The 22,942-nt window shown below is 38.6% G+C and overlaps 3 protein-coding genes across 5 annotated transcripts; all 3 read left to right on the plus strand.

Moving 5' to 3' along the window:
• The first annotated feature begins 128 nt into the window (after positions 1-128).
• Positions 129-5,230, plus strand: LOC133419464 (zinc finger and SCAN domain-containing protein 2-like). Of its 3 annotated transcripts, none has more exons than XM_061708654.1 (3): positions 129-310; positions 2,568-2,758; positions 3,438-5,230. In XM_061708654.1, the coding sequence occupies exons 2-3, from the start codon at positions 2,569-2,571 to the stop codon at positions 4,322-4,324; spliced, it is 1,077 nt and encodes a 358-aa protein (XP_061564638.1). In that variant the 5' UTR covers positions 129-310; position 2,568; the 3' UTR covers positions 4,325-5,230. The 3 variants fall into 3 exon arrangements, with proteins under 3 accessions (XP_061564638.1, XP_061564641.1, XP_061564640.1); XM_061708657.1 differs by having other exon boundaries at positions 3,441-5,230; XM_061708656.1 differs by having other exon boundaries at positions 149-185.
• A 5,302-nt stretch (positions 5,231-10,532) lies between these two features.
• LOC133419465 (sesquipedalian-1-like) lies at positions 10,533-15,898 on the plus strand. Its single transcript, XM_061708658.1, has 4 exons — positions 10,533-10,634; positions 11,061-11,181; positions 11,327-11,630; positions 15,312-15,898. The coding sequence occupies exons 2-4, from the start codon at positions 11,101-11,103 to the stop codon at positions 15,749-15,751; spliced, it is 825 nt and encodes a 274-aa protein (XP_061564642.1). The 5' UTR covers positions 10,533-10,634; positions 11,061-11,100; the 3' UTR covers positions 15,752-15,898.
• Positions 15,899-17,650: 1,752 nt separating this feature from the next.
• mylpfb (myosin light chain, phosphorylatable, fast skeletal muscle b) lies at positions 17,651-22,303 on the plus strand. Its single transcript, XM_061708026.1, has 6 exons — positions 17,651-17,775; positions 18,265-18,363; positions 19,478-19,658; positions 19,842-19,920; positions 21,183-21,231; positions 21,318-22,303. The coding sequence occupies exons 1-6, from the start codon at positions 17,773-17,775 to the stop codon at positions 21,417-21,419; spliced, it is 513 nt and encodes a 170-aa protein (XP_061564010.1). The 5' UTR covers positions 17,651-17,772; the 3' UTR covers positions 21,420-22,303.
• Positions 22,304-22,942: the final 639 nt, after the last annotated feature.

Here is a 22,942-nt window from a genome sequence, read left to right on the forward strand (position 1 = left end):
TATGCCATAACTTTCTCTTTTTTTTCTTCATCCCCAATGATTGAACTTATTGTTAAAGATGGTCCAAGTGATCTCTTTTATTCTGAAAGGTCCTACAAACCGGATGTGAGTCTTGCTGCTCCGGAAGTTGCAGATTGTTTCGATTCGTCACAGCAGTCCAGGTCCAGGAGTAATATTGGACCCAAGTATGCGTAATATCCCTTTACATCCCTTTTTTATTGGTTAAGTTGACAAAAATGAATGTTGTAATTCAAAGCCAAACCAACACAGTGACCGTTTTGTGATCTTCGGGATGTTTAAGGGCAAAAAGGTAACGTACGGCGTTGGCTAGTGTTGCTAACAGTAGGAGCGTTCTGATACAACTGCACTTATAAACATCTTTTTTTGAGCAGGGGAAAGTTTAACCGTCTATACTGCATTGATGTTGGAAATATCTTAAATTTTAATTCTGTGTAGGATAACTCCTGAACAGGAGCATAATGCATTATCTCAAGGTGGAAATATTTACCTGGATGTGTCACTTGTTGTCACAAGTATTAGTTCATGTTCCAGATCAGATATCAGCACCACTCAAGATGACCAAACTTACTTATGATTTTTGAAAAGATCCATGTCTATAGATTATATTTTGGTATGATAACCCTTCCTGAGTGGCAGCTGGATCACAGTTATCAGCTCATGAAGTTACCCACCCCCTTTAGGTTAATTGATGATTCTAAATTGGGTGTATTATACATTTCCTGAATCCTTATGGTCCTGTGAGTATTCACGTTTTTGTATTTTGTGTCTCTAATGTTTATAAAACTAAGCTGGTTCCTTATCTCATTGTGGTGTCCTTTATGTCCTGTATTTTCATGATAAAGACCAGTTTGTGACATCAGTCTAGTGGCTGTTATAGTTTCATAGGAGCCTAATGATGCTCTTCTAGTTTAAGGCTCACAATGACCGTTAACAATGATATAGTTTGGGGTACATTTCCTGAATCCTTATGGTCCTGTGAGTATTCCAGTTTTTGTATTTTGTGTCTCTGTTGTTGCTAGATGACACAGGGCTGATCGATTTTGCCCAAAAATAAAATCTCGATTTTTTTCTCTCAAAATCCGATTTTCGATTGCGATTACGATTATTTTGTGAATTGACAAAAGGCAAAGAAATTATTTCAAATATGCTGTTTTTTTATTGAACATTTGCCCCATTGGGCTTTAAGTGCAAACTTTGCTCTTATTAAACCAAAAATGAATGAATAAAGTGCAAAACTCTGTAAAATAAGTTGGAAAAAAAGTTTTAAAAAATATAATAAAATATAAAGTTTTATCTCTGAAAAAAAATCAGCAAATCAGCACTTGCAAACATACAGTAAGTTATATTTCCAATTAAATAAAACAAGACATTTTCTAATTAAACTAAACTGGGTCTTTGCATGCTAGAGGTAGAGGTGTGTAATGTCAGTCATTACATTTGCTATTCACATTTGCACGTTTTTTGCAAGGAACACGAGCCGGTCTACCGCATCTGGCTTGAGGGATGCCCGGTGGCATGTTACAACGCCCCCTCCTACACTAAAGAGCCTCTCCGATGGGGCACTTGTCGCAGGTATTGAGAGGTATTTCCATCAATCATTAATATGATATCAATCATTAATATGTGTGCAGACAAGGTTAAAAAAAAAAAAAAAGTGAAAAATCGATTTTACGAGTTTCACGTTTTAACATCGTTCTAATTACATAATCGCGATTACGATTTAAAATCGATTATTCGAACAGCTCTACACAGGGCTAAAAAATAGTATATATGTTAGGCGAAAATTGTGTAAAAATGTGTTGTTTATAGTTTAAAGGGCTGCAGTGAACTCTATGTTGGTCAGAAAGATTCACATCTTAGCTTGAATGAATGCTTAAAAGGTCCCCTTTAAAATGATACTAAAGACAATATTGTGAAACATTGACAGATATCCTGTACATGAGTCTAAACCAGGATATGCACCAGCATCTAAAACGTAATGTACTGAAGGGGGTGGTAACTTCATGAGCTGATAACTATGATCCAGCTACCACTCAGGAAGGGTTATCATACCAAAATATCATCTATAGACATGGATCTTTTCAAAAATCATAAGTAAGTTTGGTCATCTTGAGTGGTACTGACAAGTGAAATGTTGGGCTCTGGACCATGGACTATATCTCCTCGAGTGACTGCAGATCAGTTACACTATTTAAGTTTACTAATTACAAATCTTATATTGCATTGTTTTTCAAATGTTCAAATTTGACCTTTGAGATTTTAATTGATCTTTTAAAAATCTTATGCATTGTGTTATAGACTGGATTGATAAGTGGAAAAAACAAAGTATTACTCACCTCTTATTTGAATCAAATACTTCCCAATTGTATTACCTCTTATTTAAATGAAATAGTTCCCCATTTTACTATATAACCAAACAGTAGTTTAATCAGCCCCTGTGTGAATCAGACGCATCCTTTTTATTATTTTGTTTGGACTGAATAATTTGGTCATTTCATCTAGTGTCTTATCCTAATCCTCTAAGCCTGAGCTTTTTGAAATTTCAGGATGTCTAAACTTGAACGTTTGAATGCCCGTGTGGCGAAACTGCTGACTGAAGCTGTGCAGGAGGTGCTGGACGTGGTGAAGGAGACTGTGTCGGAGTACCAGCAAAAGACTGCCAGAACACAGAGAGAGAACGAGAGTTTGAAGCGAAGACTGCAGGAGCTTCAGGACAGGTTACCTGAAGAAAGCACAGGTGCGTCAAAAGACAGGTCTTCAACGGAGTATGTCCATTTAATTATAAGTACCTAATTTCAATTTAGCGCTTAAAGGGAAAGTTCCGTTTTTTACAACCTGGACCTTATTTCTGGCATTTTTTATGGTCGTATACTCACCCAGAGGTGTTTGGTGTCATTTGGAGTCCTTCGGAAGATATTAGGAGCTTTGTGCGAGCCGCTTCTCCATATAATGGTAGCGAATGGGGGCACAGCGGGACACAGACGATGCAGCGTCTGAATAACACATTATTGCCGCAAAACTCGTTCATTTCTGCAGATGACGTCATGCAGGTCAGAGGTCTTGTTTACAAACTGATTTCTTTGTTACACACACAGCCCCGGATGTAGACAACAGGTCCTGGAAGATGCACAGAAGCAGATCTAGTGATTCATAAAAGAAATGAACGAGTTTTGCGGCAATAATGTGTTATTTAGACGCTGCATCGTCTGTGTCCCGCTGTGCCCCATTCACTACCGTTATATGGAGGAGCGGCTCGCACAAAGCTCCTAATATCTTCCGAAGGACTCCAAATGACACCAAACACCTCTGGGTGAGTATACGACCATAAAAAATGCCAGAAATAAGGTCCAGGTTGTAAAAAACTGAACTTTCCCTTTAAGTAGCAATAAACTCACTTTATTATGTATATTTTGCAGCAGACCTTCCTGCAAGTGAACCATTTCCTGAAGAGGAAGACAATACAGAGCATCATGATCAGGATTTTAACCTAATTCAAAGGCCGAATCAAGATTTCACTTTCACAGACCATGGCTTGAAGCAGGAATTCAAAGAACAGGAGAATCACAGTGAGACTCAGTCACAAGCTGAACATTGCAAAGTACAACCAAAGGTGGTGACCCATATAAGTGAGACTGCACTGACTTCCCAGACATCACACAGTACACTCGGAGATACTAGTGGGGTCTCATCGAATGATGTGTGCAGCTCTCACTCCAGTTCTCCTCTTGGGGTACACCTGGTTGACATTAAAAGAGAAACGGAGCCAACTGAGTGCACAGTTTTGGGGAAAGCATCTACTGAAGAAAAATATTTTGGATGTATGGATTTAAGTTCTGGTTCTTCTCGCCAAAATACTTCTGAGCCCCACAAGGAGCAAGTTAGTGGTGAAACTTATGGACTGGCCTTTGTCCATTCACATCACACACACTTGCATAGGAGGCAGGGTTCAACAAAAGCTGGCAGGGTTGCCTTTGAGGGAAGAAAACTAAGGACAGATCCCCTCGGGAAAGGTGATTTGTACTTGTGTGTTGTGTGCGGGAAAACCTTCAGTCGGGTCGGGAACTTAAAAATCCACCAGCGTTGTCACACGGGAGAGAAGCCGTACGGCTGCGTACAGTGTGGGAGGCGTTTCACTCAGGCAGGAGACCTGAAGAAACACAAGAGGGTCCATACAGGAGAGAAACCGTACTATTGCCTCCAGTGTGGAAAGAGCTTCAGTCGAGGAGAAAATCTCAAAAGACATCAGAGGATCCACATTGGACAGACTTTGCAGTTACAGAAAGCATGGAGGGAGCAAAAGTAGGGATTTCTGCATCTAATCTAGTGCAACTCCAACAAATCAGTGCAGCTTCTTAATTGGTGATTGATGAAAAGGGTGTCTTACCTGTCTTTTTTATGTGTCTTGTGCCATAATTATGGCAGTTTTATGCACTGTTTTATGTGCACTGAATCAGGAGGTCCTCCAAAAGTTATCAATTAACCAAAGAGACTGGAAATTTACAAATGAAGATGCAATGGTCTAATGAAGCAGCACTTGTATTGTCTGGATTCGAATATCTGACTTAGATATTGATTTAGTGGACAACATTTGGCCAAGTCTAGAATTTCATATATTTAAATTGAAAAGGGAGTTAGTGTTTTGAATGCACACACACACACACAGTGATGTTGGCAGCCACTCAGGTGTTCTAAATCAAAGTTTTTATTGTGCTTTTTGTAAATTTTTAGTTCGTTAAAGTTTTGTGATTGATAGCCAGAGCTTTTTTCTATTATAACATTTGTTTTACAAAAATGATATCATGCTTTTGAGCCAATATAGATTTTTATCTGCACAGATTTTTTTACATGTGAACTTTTGGTCTAAAACGTAGTAATAGTACTTTCTCTCAGCAAAGCCAAGTTTTCTTTTTCAGTAATTCAGTAGTAATGAATCTTATTAAGCTGGCTTATTTGAATTTCTTCTTATGGGACCATGCTGGTAAGTTTGTTTGCTTCTGCTAGGTCAGGGGTGTCAAACTCATTTTGCTTGGCGGGCCGGATTTGACCAATTTTTTTCTCGCGGGCCGCACGCTCAAAATAACAAAAGCGGTGCGAATTTTTTTTTTTCTAATTCTTTTTTTTTTTACTATTGTTATCTAATCCAATATCAGTTAATTTTAAAGGAAATGTGCACTTTGTTTACACTCTAATTATGTAAAATATATTTCTTCAGGATCTTTTTTTCAAATGTCTCGTTTTTTTTTTTCAAATTATGTAAGATACTTTTAATATCATTTTACAAAGATAAACAGAAACAAGTATTTTTTTATATTTCGCTTTTTTATAGGAAATTTAATTAAAAGCAAAATCTTTCTTATTACATCCGAGAGTGTTTCTTTGTGATTTAGAGATTTTTCCAGTACAATTAAGTGTATTTATTTTAAAAAATTGGCGCGGATATTTACGCCAGTGTGCCGAAAAAGTCAGCACTTCTTTTTTAACTGTTTTACTTTGTCACTATCCTCGTATTCAAAACTGAAATTCTCTGAATAAATATCTTCTATCATCTTTTTTAGCAGTGACATTTTTCCTGCGAAAACATACAATAGCAGTCAGTTAATAAAATAAACGACCGTCTACAAAGAAATAAAATCGGCGAATGCATTCTAGAAAACGAAAAAAATGTCAAAAACTGCTCTCTTTGTGGAATAACGATGGATTTGTAGAAGAAATATATCATCGGATATGCTGCGATTCATGGCAATTATTTATGCCTTCCTTTTTAGTAAATCAACATTTGTTTTTTTTGCGTTGGAAACTTCTCGCGGGCCGCATGAAAATCTCTCTCGGGCCGCATGTGGCCCGCGGGCCGTATGTTTGACACCCCTGTGCTAGGTGGTAAGGAAAGTGGTATCGACACTGGCCGGGTTTCCCAGATCAGTTAAGTAGTTCTTAAGAGCGAAAGACTTCTTTATAAACCTTCTTAAGGAGCCTGTGAAAGAAAATCGCGTTTCCCAGAGTCGCTCTTAGCTTAAGTATCTCTTTCATTAAGAAGGAAATGAAAGATGCTGCTGACCCAGTCTTTACAACCATCTTAGTGAACAAAGACTCACAGATCCAGCCGCGTCAGGCAAATCAATATCACACCAAGCAATGAGATATTAAAACAATGCACCCCGCACAAATTTTTTATCTATTTTATACTTTAGATTTATATTGTTTAGCATTTATTGGTGACAGCAAAGGGGGAAAAAAGAGAAAAAAAAGGAATAACAAGTGTGTTCCTGTATATATTTGCTTATGCTTTACGCACAAATAAAACGATCATCATGAATATCATTTATTTGATAATTTGGCTGCTATACAGCATATTCTCTCTGCAAATCAACCGCGTCGCCGTGCGCGAAGCAGAACTGTTTTTATGAACGCATTCGTGCGTCAGCACTTCAATCCCCTGGACGTGCCGTCGGACCGGGCTGTCAGGCAGCCGGGACACCGATCCTCCTGCGCCGCGCCCGAGCGCATCTATGTGATGACAGGGAAGCAGCAGCTGATCAACGGGATCCTTTGATGAATCGTTCATTACAGTCTCAAATATAATCAATGGTGTCGGTTTATATTAAAGAATCTTTTTGCCCAGAAGAGAAAAGAGCGAAGACAACGACCCATAACTATTTTCTTCTCTTGAAAAAACCCACCTGCCGACTCGCGCTGTATACAGCGCGAGTCGGGATGCATTCAGAAGAGGAGGAATACGTGCGAGGCGGGGATGATCTCTGCAATCTGAAGCCCTCTATAATTGTAAAAAGAATTTCACTTATCACGGGTTCTTTTTGGAACATAACCCCTGCGAAAAACCAGGGTTTGCTGTAATTCCACGTTGCGATTTGCGAAACTCGCCTTCTCTTGGCTCATGTTTTTGAACGCACACACACGCCCACCCCGTTTACTCCCGGTCTCCGTGTGTGGGGAAAAAAAGCCTCACTGTAGCCAGAAATAACGGAGTAACGCACCGTTTGGATGAAAAAGGGTCATTGAATTATATTTATCATCTTAATTTTTTGTTATAACGCACAGGCAGCAGTGAATTAGTGCGTTAGGCAGAAGTGCTGCGTGTGAAAATGCGCTGATAGTGATCGGTGATCGATTTGCCTGGCATCGATTCATTTGGTTTCAGAACCGTACAGCTGCTCCAAAGAGCGTCTGAAAGAGCGAAACTAAAGGACGGTGTTAAGAAGTCATCTGGGAAACACCCATATCTTAGGGTTCTCTCTTAGTTCAAACCTTCTTTGAACCTCTCTTAAATCCTTAAGAGAGGTTGGATCTGGGAAACCCGGCCACTGTCTCTACCTGGAACCTGCATGAACGGAGTCTGGCTCTGGGGAAGGTGGCAGTGCTGGCAGCCATTTTGTAGGTTAGGTAATGGAGGTTGTGTTGGCGGGGAGCAGTGAGGGCTGGCATTAGGGGATTTGCTCTAGGATGCCGGGGATCACTGTTTAGCCTTCTTAAGATGATGTGGAAATAACTACACGAAACACTGGCAAAAGGAATCTCCCACCTGAAGACCCCAGAGACATGTCAGTTATTCCTGCTCACAGGTCTAAAGTCCAGTTGTCCCACGGCTTTTACTGAGTGCTAATCTTTCTTGGAGTTTTTTGTGTTTATTTCAGCTAGCTTCAGCAACATTTTTACTGAAAATTTGGTATACACTGTCTCAGAATTGTCTGTCTTTAATGAACTCATCTCTTTGCTCTCAACTGTAGTTCAGTCATTATATGCACTCCAGAGTCACAGTTCTCATATTCAGGCATTCAGTGAATCAATAATCATATCATTATCATCAGTCAGGACACACGTGATGCTGCTGACATATTTCATTGTCACTTTCATCATTGTGAGTGAAAGTGACATCAAGGAAGAAAAATACTAACTACTGCTTGAGTGGAGGAGGATTTTCTGTAGGAGTGGGAAAAAAACAAAAAAAAACTCCACATGTCAAAAGTGGACATCAGGGGTTTAGTTGTCAATGTAACATCACTTTGAATCAGGTACTGTTGTATTGACTTCTTTGTTGCATTGTAGTTGATTTCATGTTGAATTAATGTCACAAGTTTTCAAAATCTGAATTGCATAGTTATTACATTTGCCCGATTTTTAAAGACTGATTAAACGCTTTCTAATTGTCGGATGTATTTATTGCAGAATTAAACAGTTTGCACAGCTGAAGCAATAAAGTAATTTATTACAAACACAAATGGCTCAGTTTATCAATTTAACAGGAAACTGTTCTTGAGCATTGAGTAATATTCCATGAAAGTTGGCAAATGTAGCTGCAGATAATCAGTTATGTAAGCTTTCATGCCACCTGTTGATGTGTGAAATACTTGCATTATAGTTTACTTGGATCGGGTAACATGATAAGGGTTGAAAGTGTGAGAGGTTAACATACATTTTCTTGCCTTTACACTCTAGATGTCTTGGTTTTACACTTAAGCAACCAATAAAAACAGCCAAAGAGCAAACGCATCGCAGTATTTTAATAATTTCAGTAAGATTGTTGCATTTGGGGAAAAAAAATCTTCACATCCACAAATTACATTTCTTTTTCCAAAGAGAAACTAGTTAGTGTATAGTTGTAGTATTTATTTTATTTTTTTCTTTTGTCAGCAGTAGTCGGTCACAAATGTAATTAGCAAATGTGTCCTGTGTTGTTTCAACAGTAGAGAAATTTCTTTAAAACTGATTTTAATCACTATGCCGTTACACACTATGTGCTGTAGATTTTCCAGATTCACTTATATACAACGAAATTGATACAAGTAATTTACCACTGTTGAACACCTGTATCTAAGTAAAGAATATGGCAGAGTATTTAAATACTCTTCCGTGTCAGTGCCCTGATGACTTCCTTGATTTGAGACAATAATGATGTGTGGTAGAAATGGCAGTGGAAAAAATACAGACAAGGAAAAAAAATGACTTTTTTTAGGTTGTGATGTGCCACTTTTTAAAAATAAAAATGTACTGTGCCTCAAAATGTGGAAAACACGGCTATAAAAGACAAGAGTTGAGACTTTTAAAGTGAGTTTTATGCTACTTTTAATGTTGGCCACAGTTGCTAAAACAATGTAATAAAGTCAAGTTGTTGGCTGGTCTTTGTCAACTTTTTTTGATTTGATTTGTTTATTTGCACAATATAAAAACGGTACAAAAGTTGAAATGAACATAAAAGCATGAAAATATGTGCAGGTGAGAAAGGAAGCCCTAAATGGGCTTATTCAAAGTTCTCACCAAGAAAATACATTGTATTGAAATAATAACAAGAACAAAAAACAAAAAAACAGCGTTCCAAAAAGATGGATATTTACAAACAGACAATTTCTCGGTTGAATGAGTGCGTGTGCTTGCATGTGAGCATGCACATGTGTGTGCATGCTCTTAATTACTTTAATTGGTTTAAGGTTGGTTCCTTAAATAAAAAAGATTGGTTTTAAGAATAATATTAATAGTATTTGGAAGTTCAATTCAATTTAATGTTTAATTTAATCAAATAAGTAGTTTCATTATGGGGAGTTACAATATTTGCATACAAAACCTTAAAACAGGGAAATCCAGATGTCCCTTTTTGCTGTCTCTTACGTGTGTAAGAGACACGTGTGTTTTAGTATACAGGACTGTCTCAGAAAATTAGAATATTGTGATAAAGTCCTTTATTTTCTGTAATGCAAAAATGTCATACATTCTGGATTCATTACAAATTAACCCCCCCCCCCCCCCCCCCCCCACCCCAAAAAAAAAAAATCACTGGGTTTGTATGTGTATATTTATGTATGTGTATGCATACAGTATGTATGCATATATATATATATATATATATATATATTAAATATAGTAATAATGCACATATATATGCCTTTGGTTTCTACCGTCATGGTATCAATCAATATGTGTGCAGACAAGGTAAAAAAAAAAAAAAAAAAAATTACTGAAATATTGCAAGCCTTTTATACAGGTGTGACCCACATCTGTCTTTAGTAAAAGGCAGCGTTTTACATGGTTAAAACTAGATTAGTATACAGGACTGTCTCAGAAAATTTGAATATTGTGATTTTCTGTAATGCAATTACAAAAACAAAAATGCCATACATTCTGGATTCATTACAAATCAACTGAAATATTGCAAGCCTTTTATTATTTTAATATTGCTGATCATGGCTTACAGCTTAAGAAAACTCAAATATCCTATCTCAAAAAATTAGAATATTCTGGGAATCTTAATCTTAAACTGTAAGCCATAATCAGCAATATTGCAATAATAAAAGGCTTGCAATATTTCAGTTGATTTGTAATGAATCCAGAATGTATGACATTTTTGTTTTTTTAATTGCATTACAGAAAATAAATAACTTTATCACAATATTCAAATTTTCTGAGACAGTCCTGTATATATAATCTATTTATTTATTTATTCATATATTTATATTTATAATATTTATGTATTTATTTATCTTTTAAAAGAGGACCTCGCTCTCGGGGCTAGTGTGTTGACAGTGGTTGACGTGCAGCTGCTTCACCTACTGAACCAGGAAGACGCTGAAATTCCCTCCTCGGAAACTGCACCTCGCGTCGGAAAGGTGAGTCTCCACCATAAACCACGACCCGTGCGGATGAGAGAAACTTTCTCGCTTCCTCTTTTCTCTACTTGAATCATATGTTGCAAACGGAAACAGACGTTGTGTCACATCTGTTGGTTCAGAGACAGACGAACTTTCAGCTGACGGTGTGTTATTAATGGCGGCCGGTTTGGCATGTTTCCAGCAGATATATTGAAATGTTTCTTTTTTTTTTTAAGAACTCTTTATAGAGGAATTAAGTTTTCTCTTTTATTGCTATATATGTATAGGTTGTCATTTGAGCAACATACTGTACGAGTCTTCCTCGTCCAGTGTTGTTACAAACAACTTGTCAATAATTATTCACAAATACAATTACTCCCAGTTGCCATTAACGCGGAAGCAGCTTAAGGCTTATGTGTTGTAACTCTCTGCTGTTTCTGGCAGTCTTTTATAGCTTCTGCTTTGAGCACCCTGCAATGTTGAAATGAAGATTGATGAAAAAGTTCTCACCTATTTTGAATCCTGCAACTCACCTGTGGACAAAGAGGGTTACCTCAGCAAAAAGGTAAATCACATTTGTTAATAAGTGCATTTACAATCCACAGTGAAATAAAGGTGCATAAAAGGTAATTAGAATAAAAAAATAATGCATATTTCCTAAAAGCAGTTGTGTAATAAATTGACTCAGTTGACCACAGATTGTCTCATAGGGAGAGATCAAGACTTCCTACCAGAAGCGCTGGTTCGTGCTGAAGGGGAACCTGCTGTTCTACAAGGACCGGCAGACGGACCGGGACCTGGTGGGGGTGATTGTTGTGGAGGGCTGCACGGTCCAGCTGTGCGAGTCCGAGGAGCAGTTCGCCTTCTCCCTAGTGTGGAGCGAGCCGGGGCTGCGGACGTACAAGTTCGCCGCAGAAGACCAGGCCAGTCAGGAGAGCTGGATCAAAGCCCTGCTGTCGGCCAACCACAGCTACCTGGCCCTGCTGCTGGTGGACATGGAGAAGAAGTACCGAGGTGAGACGCGAGGGGGGCTGAGGGGCTGTGTCTTTTTGGGGAGAAAGACTGTGACCTTTGTTCCAGAGAGCAGCTGAGTGATGATGTGTGCCATCACTATTTAGAGCCTCTGCATCACATACCATGAACGCTGTGGTACGGGCAAGATGGGCCTTATGATCTCACTGGGGGTGGGTATTGGGAAGGACCTCACGATACGATACGCATCACGATACTTGAGCCACGATACGATACACATTGCGATATCCCGATTATGCGATATCCCGATTATTATATTCTACATAGTTCACCGAAAAATTTAAAAATGCATTACACATCTTAAAATCCAAGTTGTATATATGTACATCAGATGATAGTGATGGATCTTAAAATCCGAGTTGCACGTTCATCAGATTATAGTGACAATTCATGGGACAAACTGAGTCAAAACAATGTTTTATTATAACTATACAAGCTAAAGTTACAACATATTTGTATATGTTTTTCATATTATTTACATCATATGAAATTAACATTACATTTAGTATGAGGTTGCTTTAATTATGTGGCAAATGATAATAAACACAAGAAAGATGGTACTAAAACCAAGGACAGGCACAGTGATCAGTCAGTATAGATATAAATCCATAAATAAATAAACCTCTGTCCATTATTTTTCATTTTTTAAGGACAGGCAATTGTGTTATATAAAAAATAAATTATAACATGAAATAAAACGTGAAATAAAACCTGAGCTCAGTGCAGGGCCCTCCCAGGGTTGGTAGAGAGTGGCAATCCCCAGGACTGTCACTTAGGTAGGAGCACTGGGTGATATAATGGGAACAAAATCGGGGATAAAAAATATTTAAAAAAAAAATGTATAAAAAAAAAAAAAAATCGATATTCAAATTTTGAATATCAATATTGAATCAGCTGGAAAAGTATCGCGATATATTGCCATATCGATATTTTTGCCCACCCCTAGATCTCAGAGTATCTCCCAGTTTTAGCAAATATTACAATTCTGCCATATGGGCTAGCTGACAGCTTTATTTATTATGGACTATAGACTTTTCTGTCAGTAACAAAAAGTAATTGGATAAATGTGAATGGGTTAAAAACTATTTGTACATAAATAAAAGACATGATAATAAAATGGAACATACTAAATGTTCGATTAATCAATCATTTAAATTTAGATTTACTAGTATTATGGTATCTTCCTCTCCAGTGTCTTTCATGGGAGCATCAGCAAGTTGAATCAGGCTCATTTTACTGGCAACACACAAAAGACAAAGATGGGGGTTTTATTGCAGGGTTGTTTAAGTGTAGTATACGCTTTACAAGACATTAGTGAGCCAAACACTTGTATATGGACACAGTAACCAGTGTTAACAGTCTGAGCTGATTCATGCCCAATAAGACGGTTTTGTAATTTTAACTAAATCTTATCATAATTCGGGCTGTTTGACTTCACTCTGGCGGTTTTGTAAATAACAGGTCAGAGAAAAGAACCAAAGTGCTTTTACTCCTTCCAGGTACGGCGCATCTTGCTTTCCCACGCAGCCACGCAGGGCCTGCGTTATGAGTTCAGCTATGTAAACAGTGTAAAATCAGTGAGCTTACAATATTTATGTTTTGTGCTCTTGTGTGAGAGTCATTTAAACTGTTTGGTGGTAACAACACTTCCTACTACTTACCCAATCCAGTATCTCACTCAGTACGTTTACACATGCAACAGAAAGTCGAATTGTTGCCTTAATCCGACCGATATAGAATTTTTAAAAGCCATGTAGACACCTTAGCCGGGCTGTAGTCGAACTGAACTGAAACTCTTGAGGTCGAGCTATTAGTGCCAGATAATGCGTCCTAATTTGAGTTATTCCGGCATGTATACCAACCCACGCTGAACCGAGCTACGAGCCCCGGGACTCCCCCTTCCAGAAGTGATGACACCGCGAAATCCAGAATAGGAGAAGAAAAAGATGAACAACAAAGACGGAACCAGAAGAACGCCAACGTAAAAGTGTGTGTGGCACCACCTAGCATCACAGAGTGGAGCGCACCTCACTCAATAATCGATTGTCTTCTCGTGCATGTATTCTTGGATTTCTCAGAAACTCCAGTTTAATCCTTAGCTAGATTGTTGCCAATAGCTTTATTTAGATGTGCATGTAACCGCACTGACTGAGTGTGAGGTTCTGGTTCCTCGACTGACCGATAGATGTAGGCTGCAAAAGCGAGTTGAAAGCGAGTTGATCTTCATTGACTCCCATGTTGTTAACCTGTCCAACTTTAGAAATAAACACATTTACAGCCTGGTTCAAAAAACTGTTTTTGTCTCAATCATTTGATTTCACACCCATGACAACCCTGATGGGGATGAATAGTTTTTGTTCCACGCCAGGAGAGATTACATAAAGCTATGAATTTATTTCCAATATGATTGATTAAGTGTTGGCTCAGCCAATGGCTAGCCATTATCACTTCTTCATCCATAATCATCATGCTAACGTGGTTAGCGAAGCAACCAGCCGTTTGTATTAACCCAGCGTCGGTTAAACACAGCTTCTCGGGCATCTCAAAGATGACACTACAGACCTTAAGTCTGGTTCATGTCCTCCTACAGGTGGAACTTGTTAACTACGGTACTTTTATTTTTCATCTCTCAGTGGAAATCTCTTCACTGTTGCTCATCTTTCTGCTCAAAGTATGTGTGGCATATTAACATGTATGTTATTATTATGATGGAGATACATGTGGCATCATTAATGATCACCTAGAGTTGCCAGATGATTATTGCAAGGCAGTTGATGGTTTGATTAGGCCTGTGTTGTAAAAAATCGATTTCCCAATTCTAAATCGATTCTCATATTAATTCCTAAAAATCGATTCATATGTCTAAAGATCAATTGTTTTTTTGATTTTTTTTTTTCTTTTATTTATTTATGCATTTTTTTTCATCATTACATTACAACTTTTGGTTATTTTTTTGTTTATCCCCAAAAAAGGAATGTTTTGTTGGACACAAGAATAACTGGTGCCATGTTTTTGCCTTTAAATATGTTTAAAGGTATAAAAACATTAAAGTGTTAGGTTATAATTGCATAAATTGTCTATATTTCATTACTTTATATACTGTCTTGGGGTTACATTTGCAAAAAATGCTAAAAACCAAATGCTCAAAAATTAAAAACCAAAAATAGACCGAAAATGGAACAAATAAAAACGGAATGTGGGAAAAAATAAAACTGATTTCTTTCGTCCTCTGTTTGCTGCCCTGGATCTGTTTGGTAATTCTGACCCACATGATGTTTCTGAAAGCAGTTCTATCAGCATTCTGGGAGCTGATTGGTCCTTACAGCATCATTAGCTGCCAATACTTGCTGTTGAATCTCAATATAATACTAGTATTAATATGTTGCAGAACTACAGTCATATAATTCATGCAACAGCTGAAAAAACAGTTTTAATAACACTAACCCAAATCGAATCGGATCGAATCAAATCTTGATAATCAATTCAGAATCTTAAGAATCGGAATCGAATCGATTCTTGACATTTGAATCGATCCCCAGCCCTAGGTTTGATTACTTACTGCACTTGTCGATGACTGCAATCATCTGCTAAACACACAATGTGAGCAGATGTATTTTTCTGTTAACTGATCTCTTTGACGCTGTTTTTTTTTTTATTCTTCAGATACCTTACGTGCATATTCCAGTGAACCGAATAAAACCTTCACGATGCCAAACTTCAACACAACAGAAGCAGACTACCAGGCAGCCTGTCTGAGTATGCGTGCTTCAACTCTATCTTCATATCCACAACTAGCTGCAGGAGCAGGAGCCGGTCCGGGCTTCAATCAGCTGCTTCGTCCTCCCGTTTCACCACCCAGAGCCGCCAGTAAGAAATCTCCCAAAATGTGGGCCAAGAAGAACGCAAACGTGGTGCTTGCAAACTCCTCTGCTCTGCCGGCGGCGGAGTGGAGCGGAGTGGAGTTCTGTTTAGGCGACAAGGAGGATTTCAGTAAGCTCCATGAAGATTTTGGAAAGGAAGTAAAGGAACTTATTGCTCAGTGGTCAAACAGAGCACATATTGGTGAAGCTGTTCAGGGAGGTAATTTGATAGATTTTGGGTAATAAAGGTTGTAAGCATTCATGTTAAAAATAATACTTTTTATAATTGAAAAACTGTAATGTACATATACAGTATACCAGATCCGATTGGGTGAAGATGTTTTTATATATTTGATGCTGAATAGGGTATTGTTTTGTTTATTTTTACTTGTCTCTCTGATAAATAAATGATCTTTCTGCTCATTACAATGGAGTGATTTCATCATGGGACGTTTTGGAAAGCCTTACAACATAGACATCAACTGCAATTGTTGCCTCAAACTTTTACACTCGCGCTGACGGTATTAATCCACTTAGGCAGAAGTGGATTCACTCAGAGTTGAACATTTTCACAAAAAAAAGCACACCTTTACCAAAGCCTGTGCTTCAATAAATAAAAGTCTAACATGTGCAACAGTTCAGTTTAAAGTGAAACCTTAAGTGGTTTCAGAATATTTAAACAAGACTGCTCACAAAATATTGAATATCAAATACAAGGATCATTCAGTTTCTCTGCCAGTGCCTGCTATGGTTAAAAAAAGGACTGGCTGATGTTTCGGCAGTGAAGCAACCCCAGAAGGGGGAAGTCTTTTACATTTTAGTACAGAGTCAAAATGGCTGAGAAAGAGAATGGTGGTGGTGGTGGGGGGGACAGAGCTATTTCAGTCTGTACAGCTGTCTTGTTGTATTTGTCTTTGACTTTGCTTGGTCTTTCTAACTATTTACATCTTCAAACTCGTACCAGAAACTGAATAGTAAGTGCATATTGTAACATTCGTATGAAACGCTCCCACATTAGAAGAATTGGGTAATATTTTGCCACGTGAAATGTTCACTCTGCAAAGTGGCAGTATCGGGTCACGCTGCTGCTGGGTCCTCATACATGCCTGAACTGTATAGAGGTGTGATTGATGGCAGCCTATGGAGCTCATATATGGAGTTAGGTGGGAGGATCACTATGTTCTAAAGCTGGGAAGCTCCAGGAGCAACCAAAATTAGTGCATCCATGGGTACAAAGATGCTCATTTAGGTTAATCATCTTTTGCTGTTTCTCAGCGCAAGTGTGACCTAATTACCACAGAGCACGACATGCAAAGGCCCCGCAATCAAATAAAACGAGAGAAGGATCTATTCAGCTTCGTACATTGAAACAACTTTGATAACTGCCAAAGTTATAACCTTCTCATTCATAAAACAATTACTTTTAAAAAGCAATAAACACTCTTTAGATGTGGTAATTCCCCAGGGTATTAATTATTTATTATTAAATGTTTTATTGCTTCCACATTCAAATGTAAAGGTCAAAAACTTAACATCTCCCTCTACAGACACGGTATTGAGGGTTTGTTTTCATTTCTCACTGATGCACTGTCACTAGAGACTGACTCGTGAAGCGTCATCATTGGAGCAGGTCCAACGTTCATCAGCCATCAGGTTTCATTTCTGTTTGTATAGCCTTATAGCAACTACTGATGGGGTATCGTTTATGACTACTGGGCATGTTGACAGGAAACATGTTGGGCACTAGGCAGCTCAGCTGCAACAATTAATAGAAAGCAGTAAGCAGGTCGAGTGCAGGATATGTGTTCAATCTGTGTTTGTAATCGGGAACAACCACTCGGCACTCTTGCTTCACAGTGACTGAAACTTTAACAAGAATAGCCACAACAAAGACACAGAAATGTTGTATTGGGGCAACTCAAATGTCCCTAAGTGTGTCCCGTGGGTCAGTTTGGCCTTATTAGTCCACATATGACACCAAAGTCCGGCCTGTCTGTTTGGCATTGAATTCAACTCATTCCAAGACTTCTGCAGCCTATTTTGGAGTGTGAGTAAGATGATATGCTCATGCACCTCCTCGCTCCTCCCTGTTTCTCTTACTCTCCTTTAGTTCTGCCTTCATGCCAAACCTGATGGTGTGGCTAAAGTTAGCCCCCTTGAGCTAATATATAAGGCCCCAAGGGGCCAATACATACAGATCACAGTCACATCAGCTTGGCGTAGGCTTCTCTTCTTGACCACTAACAACCCCACAAACTTGAGAGATGGTGAGTGTGGCCGCATTCTCTGGGATGTAAGATCTTCTCAACTTTAAAAGCCGATGAGATGTATCACTCATACATTTGCTGTGAGGATTACCAGCATCCCGTTAAGTCGGGCTGTCAGAGTCTCGTAAAATGAGCCTCCCAACTCTGGATTTGCAGCGTCAATATTTATCTGCTAAAGTTTTGCTGAGAAAAGAGCTTAAATCAGGACGTTATGTTTAAATTAAATATTTTTGGGGACCTATCCTCTAAAAGCAATATGAAAGTATTTTATTGTAAATTGAAAGATATTTAAAAATAAGAAACATAATTTTTTATTCACTCCAGATTTGTGCAAGATCTACTGTACATACTTGTGTTCATTTCAGAGCATTTACAGAACAATGTCAGCAATTTCGGACTCCCCTTCGTCTTTTCTCTTCAAGATTTTAGACTTTTTTAGATTATGCCGTTTATGCTTGAAGTGTGTTTTACCTTTTTGTCATATTTCAGGCACCCAAGAAGGCCAAGAGGAGGCAGCAGCAGGGTGAGGGTGGATCCTCCAACGTGTTCTCCATGTTTGAGCAGAGCCAGATCCAGGAGTACAAGGAGGTAACATGTTCTTCATCACATCCTGCACACTTTATGACACAAAGATTTGTTGAACTCAAATTTTCATGTGTGGCACATGTACAAATGATGACTTTGTGCATCATTTGACCTTGCTGGTAATGTCAGAGGGTTTCCAATTGTAATAAAACTGATCAGTTCTTGTGTGTGATGGAAAAAAAAAACCTCTCCTCAATGACACAATAGGACAGTCTGGGCTTTTGCAAGGACGGGGGCTACCAACCCCCTGTGCTTGATCTGTAAATCTCCTTAGAGACACTCACTCGGTGACTCCACTGGAATGCAGCCCAACAGTTGGTGGAAAGTCTAATTAATTAAAGCAGGAAAGAGGGGTTAAAAGTATAAAGAGTAAGAAAACATGAGTTTAACCCTCCAGGATTACAAAGGGAATTGTTTTGCTCACACTCATTTTTTTAAGCATCTAAGATTGTAGAGCTTGGGTGTTCTAGAAATATCCTTGTTGACATCTAGTTTACAAAAACTGGGATTAGCTCTGGGATTGTCCTGCGGTGTCCAGGTAGAGATGAAAGACAACTCTAAAGAAACAGTAGCTTAGCTGGATCCTCGGGGGCCTCACAAGGTGAAAGAACATTGGTGACACGGTCAGAAGATTCAGTCACGAGGCGAAAAGGACGACAGCTGAAATCGAAACCTTCTCCTTAAATGTCGCAAGGGGCTTATGTTACATTCCAAAACCATTTTAACACCTTAGAAAGACAAGTGGCCGACCAGCTGCCAAGTTCCAAAAGGTTTGCAAGGTCATCTTTAGTTTCACTGAGTGCTACACCCAGCTATGTGGACCGAGAAGTGAACAACAGCTCCACACTTACGCGCTTGTGTTGGCACACTGCCTCCCACTTATCATTACGATTAACAAGTCTTTAAGATGACTTGTCAGATGACAAGTCTTTAAGATGGGGATTTGAGAAGTAGAATATATATTCTACCAGATATCCCCATCTACATTTTTTTTTCAGATTTATTCATTTGAAGTTTGAGGAAGTGAATATTTTTGAATGTCACATACTCAAAACATAATTGTGTTTTTATTGTATTGTATTGATCAACTCTTTTCTTCCAACGTTGCACTGGGTAGGCTTTCACAATCATCGACCAAAACAGAGATGGCATCATCAGCAAGGACGACCTTAGGGACGTGCTGGCCACCATGGGCCAGCTGAATGTGAAGAATGATGAGCTGGAGGCCATGGTGAAGGAAGCCAGCGGCCCAATCAACTTCACCGTCTTCCTGACCATGTTCGGCGAGAAGCTGAAGGGTGTGTGGCAACATGCACTTTTTTGGTTTTACTTTAGAATAGCTGTGCTGCAAGAGCTGATCTTTCTTCTTACTTCACTTAGCAGTTCTCTTTACACTTATTTTGTGAAGCTTTGCATTATCTTTTGCATTGTCTTTGTTTTGTCTTAAACCAATTGATTTATTTATTTTTTTTTCATTATAGGCGCTGATCCTGAGGATGTTATCGTCAGCGCTTTTAAGGTCCTGGACCCCGAGGCCACTGGTGCCATCAAGAAGGAATTGTAAGAGCTTTCACATTCAACTTTTTTTTTTTTTTTTTATAACTTTTTTTTTTTTTCCTTTTTCACAAATACCAGAACATATCCCCATACACAGACAATCAAAAAGTGCATATTAAGTCGACATTAATACAGACAGCAAGATTACTTATTAAGACAATTCCCCTTCTTTTACTACAACCCATTTCCATCAGTATACAAATACAACACAACATCTCCCCATCTTTGGTCAAAAGTGTCCATTTTCATTTGTAGCCTTGCGGTCATCTGTTCCATGATGTAAACCTGCTTCAGTCTCTGCTTCCACTGTGTTACTGTCGGTGATTTACTGTCCTTCCAATTCACAGTAATCATTTTCTCGGCAATCAGTAACAAAATCCGCAGTATATATCGCTGTTCTGCGTTATACGTTTCCTTTGCTACAGCTCCCAACAAATACACTATAGGATCCAGAGGAACATTTACCTTGACAATATTTTTCATTTTATGCTTCGACATTTTTCCAAAACACTTGAATTATTGGACAATCCCAAAAGATATGTGTGTAATCCCCAATTCCTCCACAATTCCTCCAACACATTTCAATCAAAGGTGTCTTGACAAACAAAGAAATATTCAGGGGAGTGTTAAAATATCTCATTTTTAATTTCCAATCAAACTCTTTCCATAATTGACTATTTAATCCCTTGTGACTGTCCATACATAATTCTTCCCACAGACTATCTTCGATTATAATATTTAGTTCCAATTCCCATTTTTCCTTAATATTCAGTGTGTTTTGTGTATCAGTTGAGATTCTTTTATATATCTGAGATACATGCTTTTTATTTGGGATACCCTTCTCTATTATAGAAATAAAATATTGTTCAATTTTATTTGGACTTTTACTAACTGTCTCTCTCTCCGTGTGGCTTGTCAGATAGTGTCTTATTTGGAAATATCTGTATAAATCATTTGATACAAGTCCAAATTGTTCCTGAAGTTGTTTAAATGATTTAATCACTGTACCATCAAATAATTGATTTATTGTGATAAGTCCCCTATTGGCCCATATAAACCCACCATCCCCTATTGAAGGGGGGAACTCTGGATTACCTAAAATCGGCATGGCTCTCGAGATTGAATTTGGGCCCCCTAACCATTTTTTAACTGTATCCCACACTTTCAGGGTGTGTTTGATCCATTCATCACATTCAACTTCTATCACAACAATTAGTTGTTTGTGGCATTTTTCATCTCTGATTTTTGTTTTTTTCCCTTTCCAGCCTTGAGGAGCTCTTGTCCACCCAGTGTGACAGGTTCACCGCTGAGGAGGTGAGCTGATCGGTTTCTGTCTTGCTCATATTCTGTGGTGACCCTTGCTTGTTCAGGTTTATAACACTATAACCTCTCTTGTGCAGATGAAAAACCTGTGGGGCGCATTCCCCCCCGATGTGGCTGGCAATGTGGACTACAAGAACATCTGCTATGTCATCACACACGGAGAGGACAAGGAGGAATAAATCTACGTCTCTCAAGATCTCTACCACCGTTCAAACCCATACTCGTGCCATCACTCACTCACTTACTCACTCACTCCTGTCCAACACCTTGACTTCCTTGCACACATTCACACCTAGGCCCACTCTTTCCACTCGCCGGCTTGATATGAAAAGACTTTGTGGAGATGCTCAGCGAGGGGATGGAGGGCCGTGGGGGTGTCTGTGTATGAGTAGCAACAGGGGAAACATGGGATTATTTTCAATAAAAATAATCTTGTGACACTGAAACACTCTCCCTATCTCTGTCCTTGCCTCTTGTTCCTCCTCCTTTTCCGCCATCACTCATTCTATCCTGTTTTGAGGCCAACAGTGTATGCATCATACCTACGTACAGCGTGTATGCATATGCATATGCAGTCCAGTGTATATAGTGGTTGGTCAAAACGTCTCTTGGGTGCTATGGTGCATGCACAGTCACTCGCTTGAAACAAGTGAGAAGTCTGACCCAAGTGGTCTGTTAGTCTCAACCCTACACAGAGTGTCTGATGGCTTTCTGCCTGTGCCTGTATTGGAGAGGAGCTTAAAGTAAAAGAGTGGGAGTACTGTACTATAATAGCTTGCCTACTCCTCTCTTTCATTCAAACTCTCACACTCTTACACATGGGTATGAAAGGAAAAGGTGGAGAGAAAAGAGGAAAGCATTGTTTTTATTTGAATATTGTAAATAGAGAAAGAGATGGTGAAAGATGGTGAGATGGGAAAAGAAAAGAGATAAATAAAAGTAAAATAACTTTGTTTTGGACTTGTCTTTTCCCTCTCACCACTGTTTCTCTCCTGTTCTTGTGACTGTGTCTTTGTCACTGTAACTAAGAAAGAAGTACAAATAAAAGCCATCTTTCGTACCACATTGTGTCTGCTGGTTTGAGTGGGAGCCTTAAAAATACTGCTAAAAGATGGTTGGCAGCCCTGTGGAGCACTGACTGCACTCTGACTGTAATATACATAGTGATGGATGATCAAGATTCAGTTGGTACATTTGTTTACAGTGATTGAAACAGTTGATAAATATAGATCCAAAGTACTGAACCTAAACTCCATAATAAGTATGTTCTGAGATTATGTCTCCATGCAGCTCATGGTCCTAAATGTGCAGACGAGACAGAAAAGAAAAGATGGAACTCATATCACTGTAATACTGAGACATACAGTACCATACATATCAACAAGCAGAACTATACTGCCATGGATGTTGCCTATTAAGTCCCTCAGTTTCCATAACTAAATCATAAATAATATTACCACATATAGATCAAGCATTTAAAGACTTGTGATTCACAAAACACTGCCCATGACACATGAGCCCTCTTTATTCAAGGTTATATTGAATGTCTTCTCTTACGTAATCTTCAAATATATGGACACATGAAAAAGTATAAACATCCAAATATTCTGCTATTGTGAAAAATATGAGCATCCAGAAGATTCCTGAAAGCTGAAAATGTACTCATTTAGATTATTTTCTATTTTTAAGGCAAGATTAGTGA

This window comes from Cololabis saira, chromosome 19 (genome assembly GCF_033807715.1).
Source record: "Cololabis saira isolate AMF1-May2022 chromosome 19, fColSai1.1, whole genome shotgun sequence".
NCBI lineage: Eukaryota > Metazoa > Chordata > Actinopteri > Beloniformes > Belonidae > Cololabis > Cololabis saira.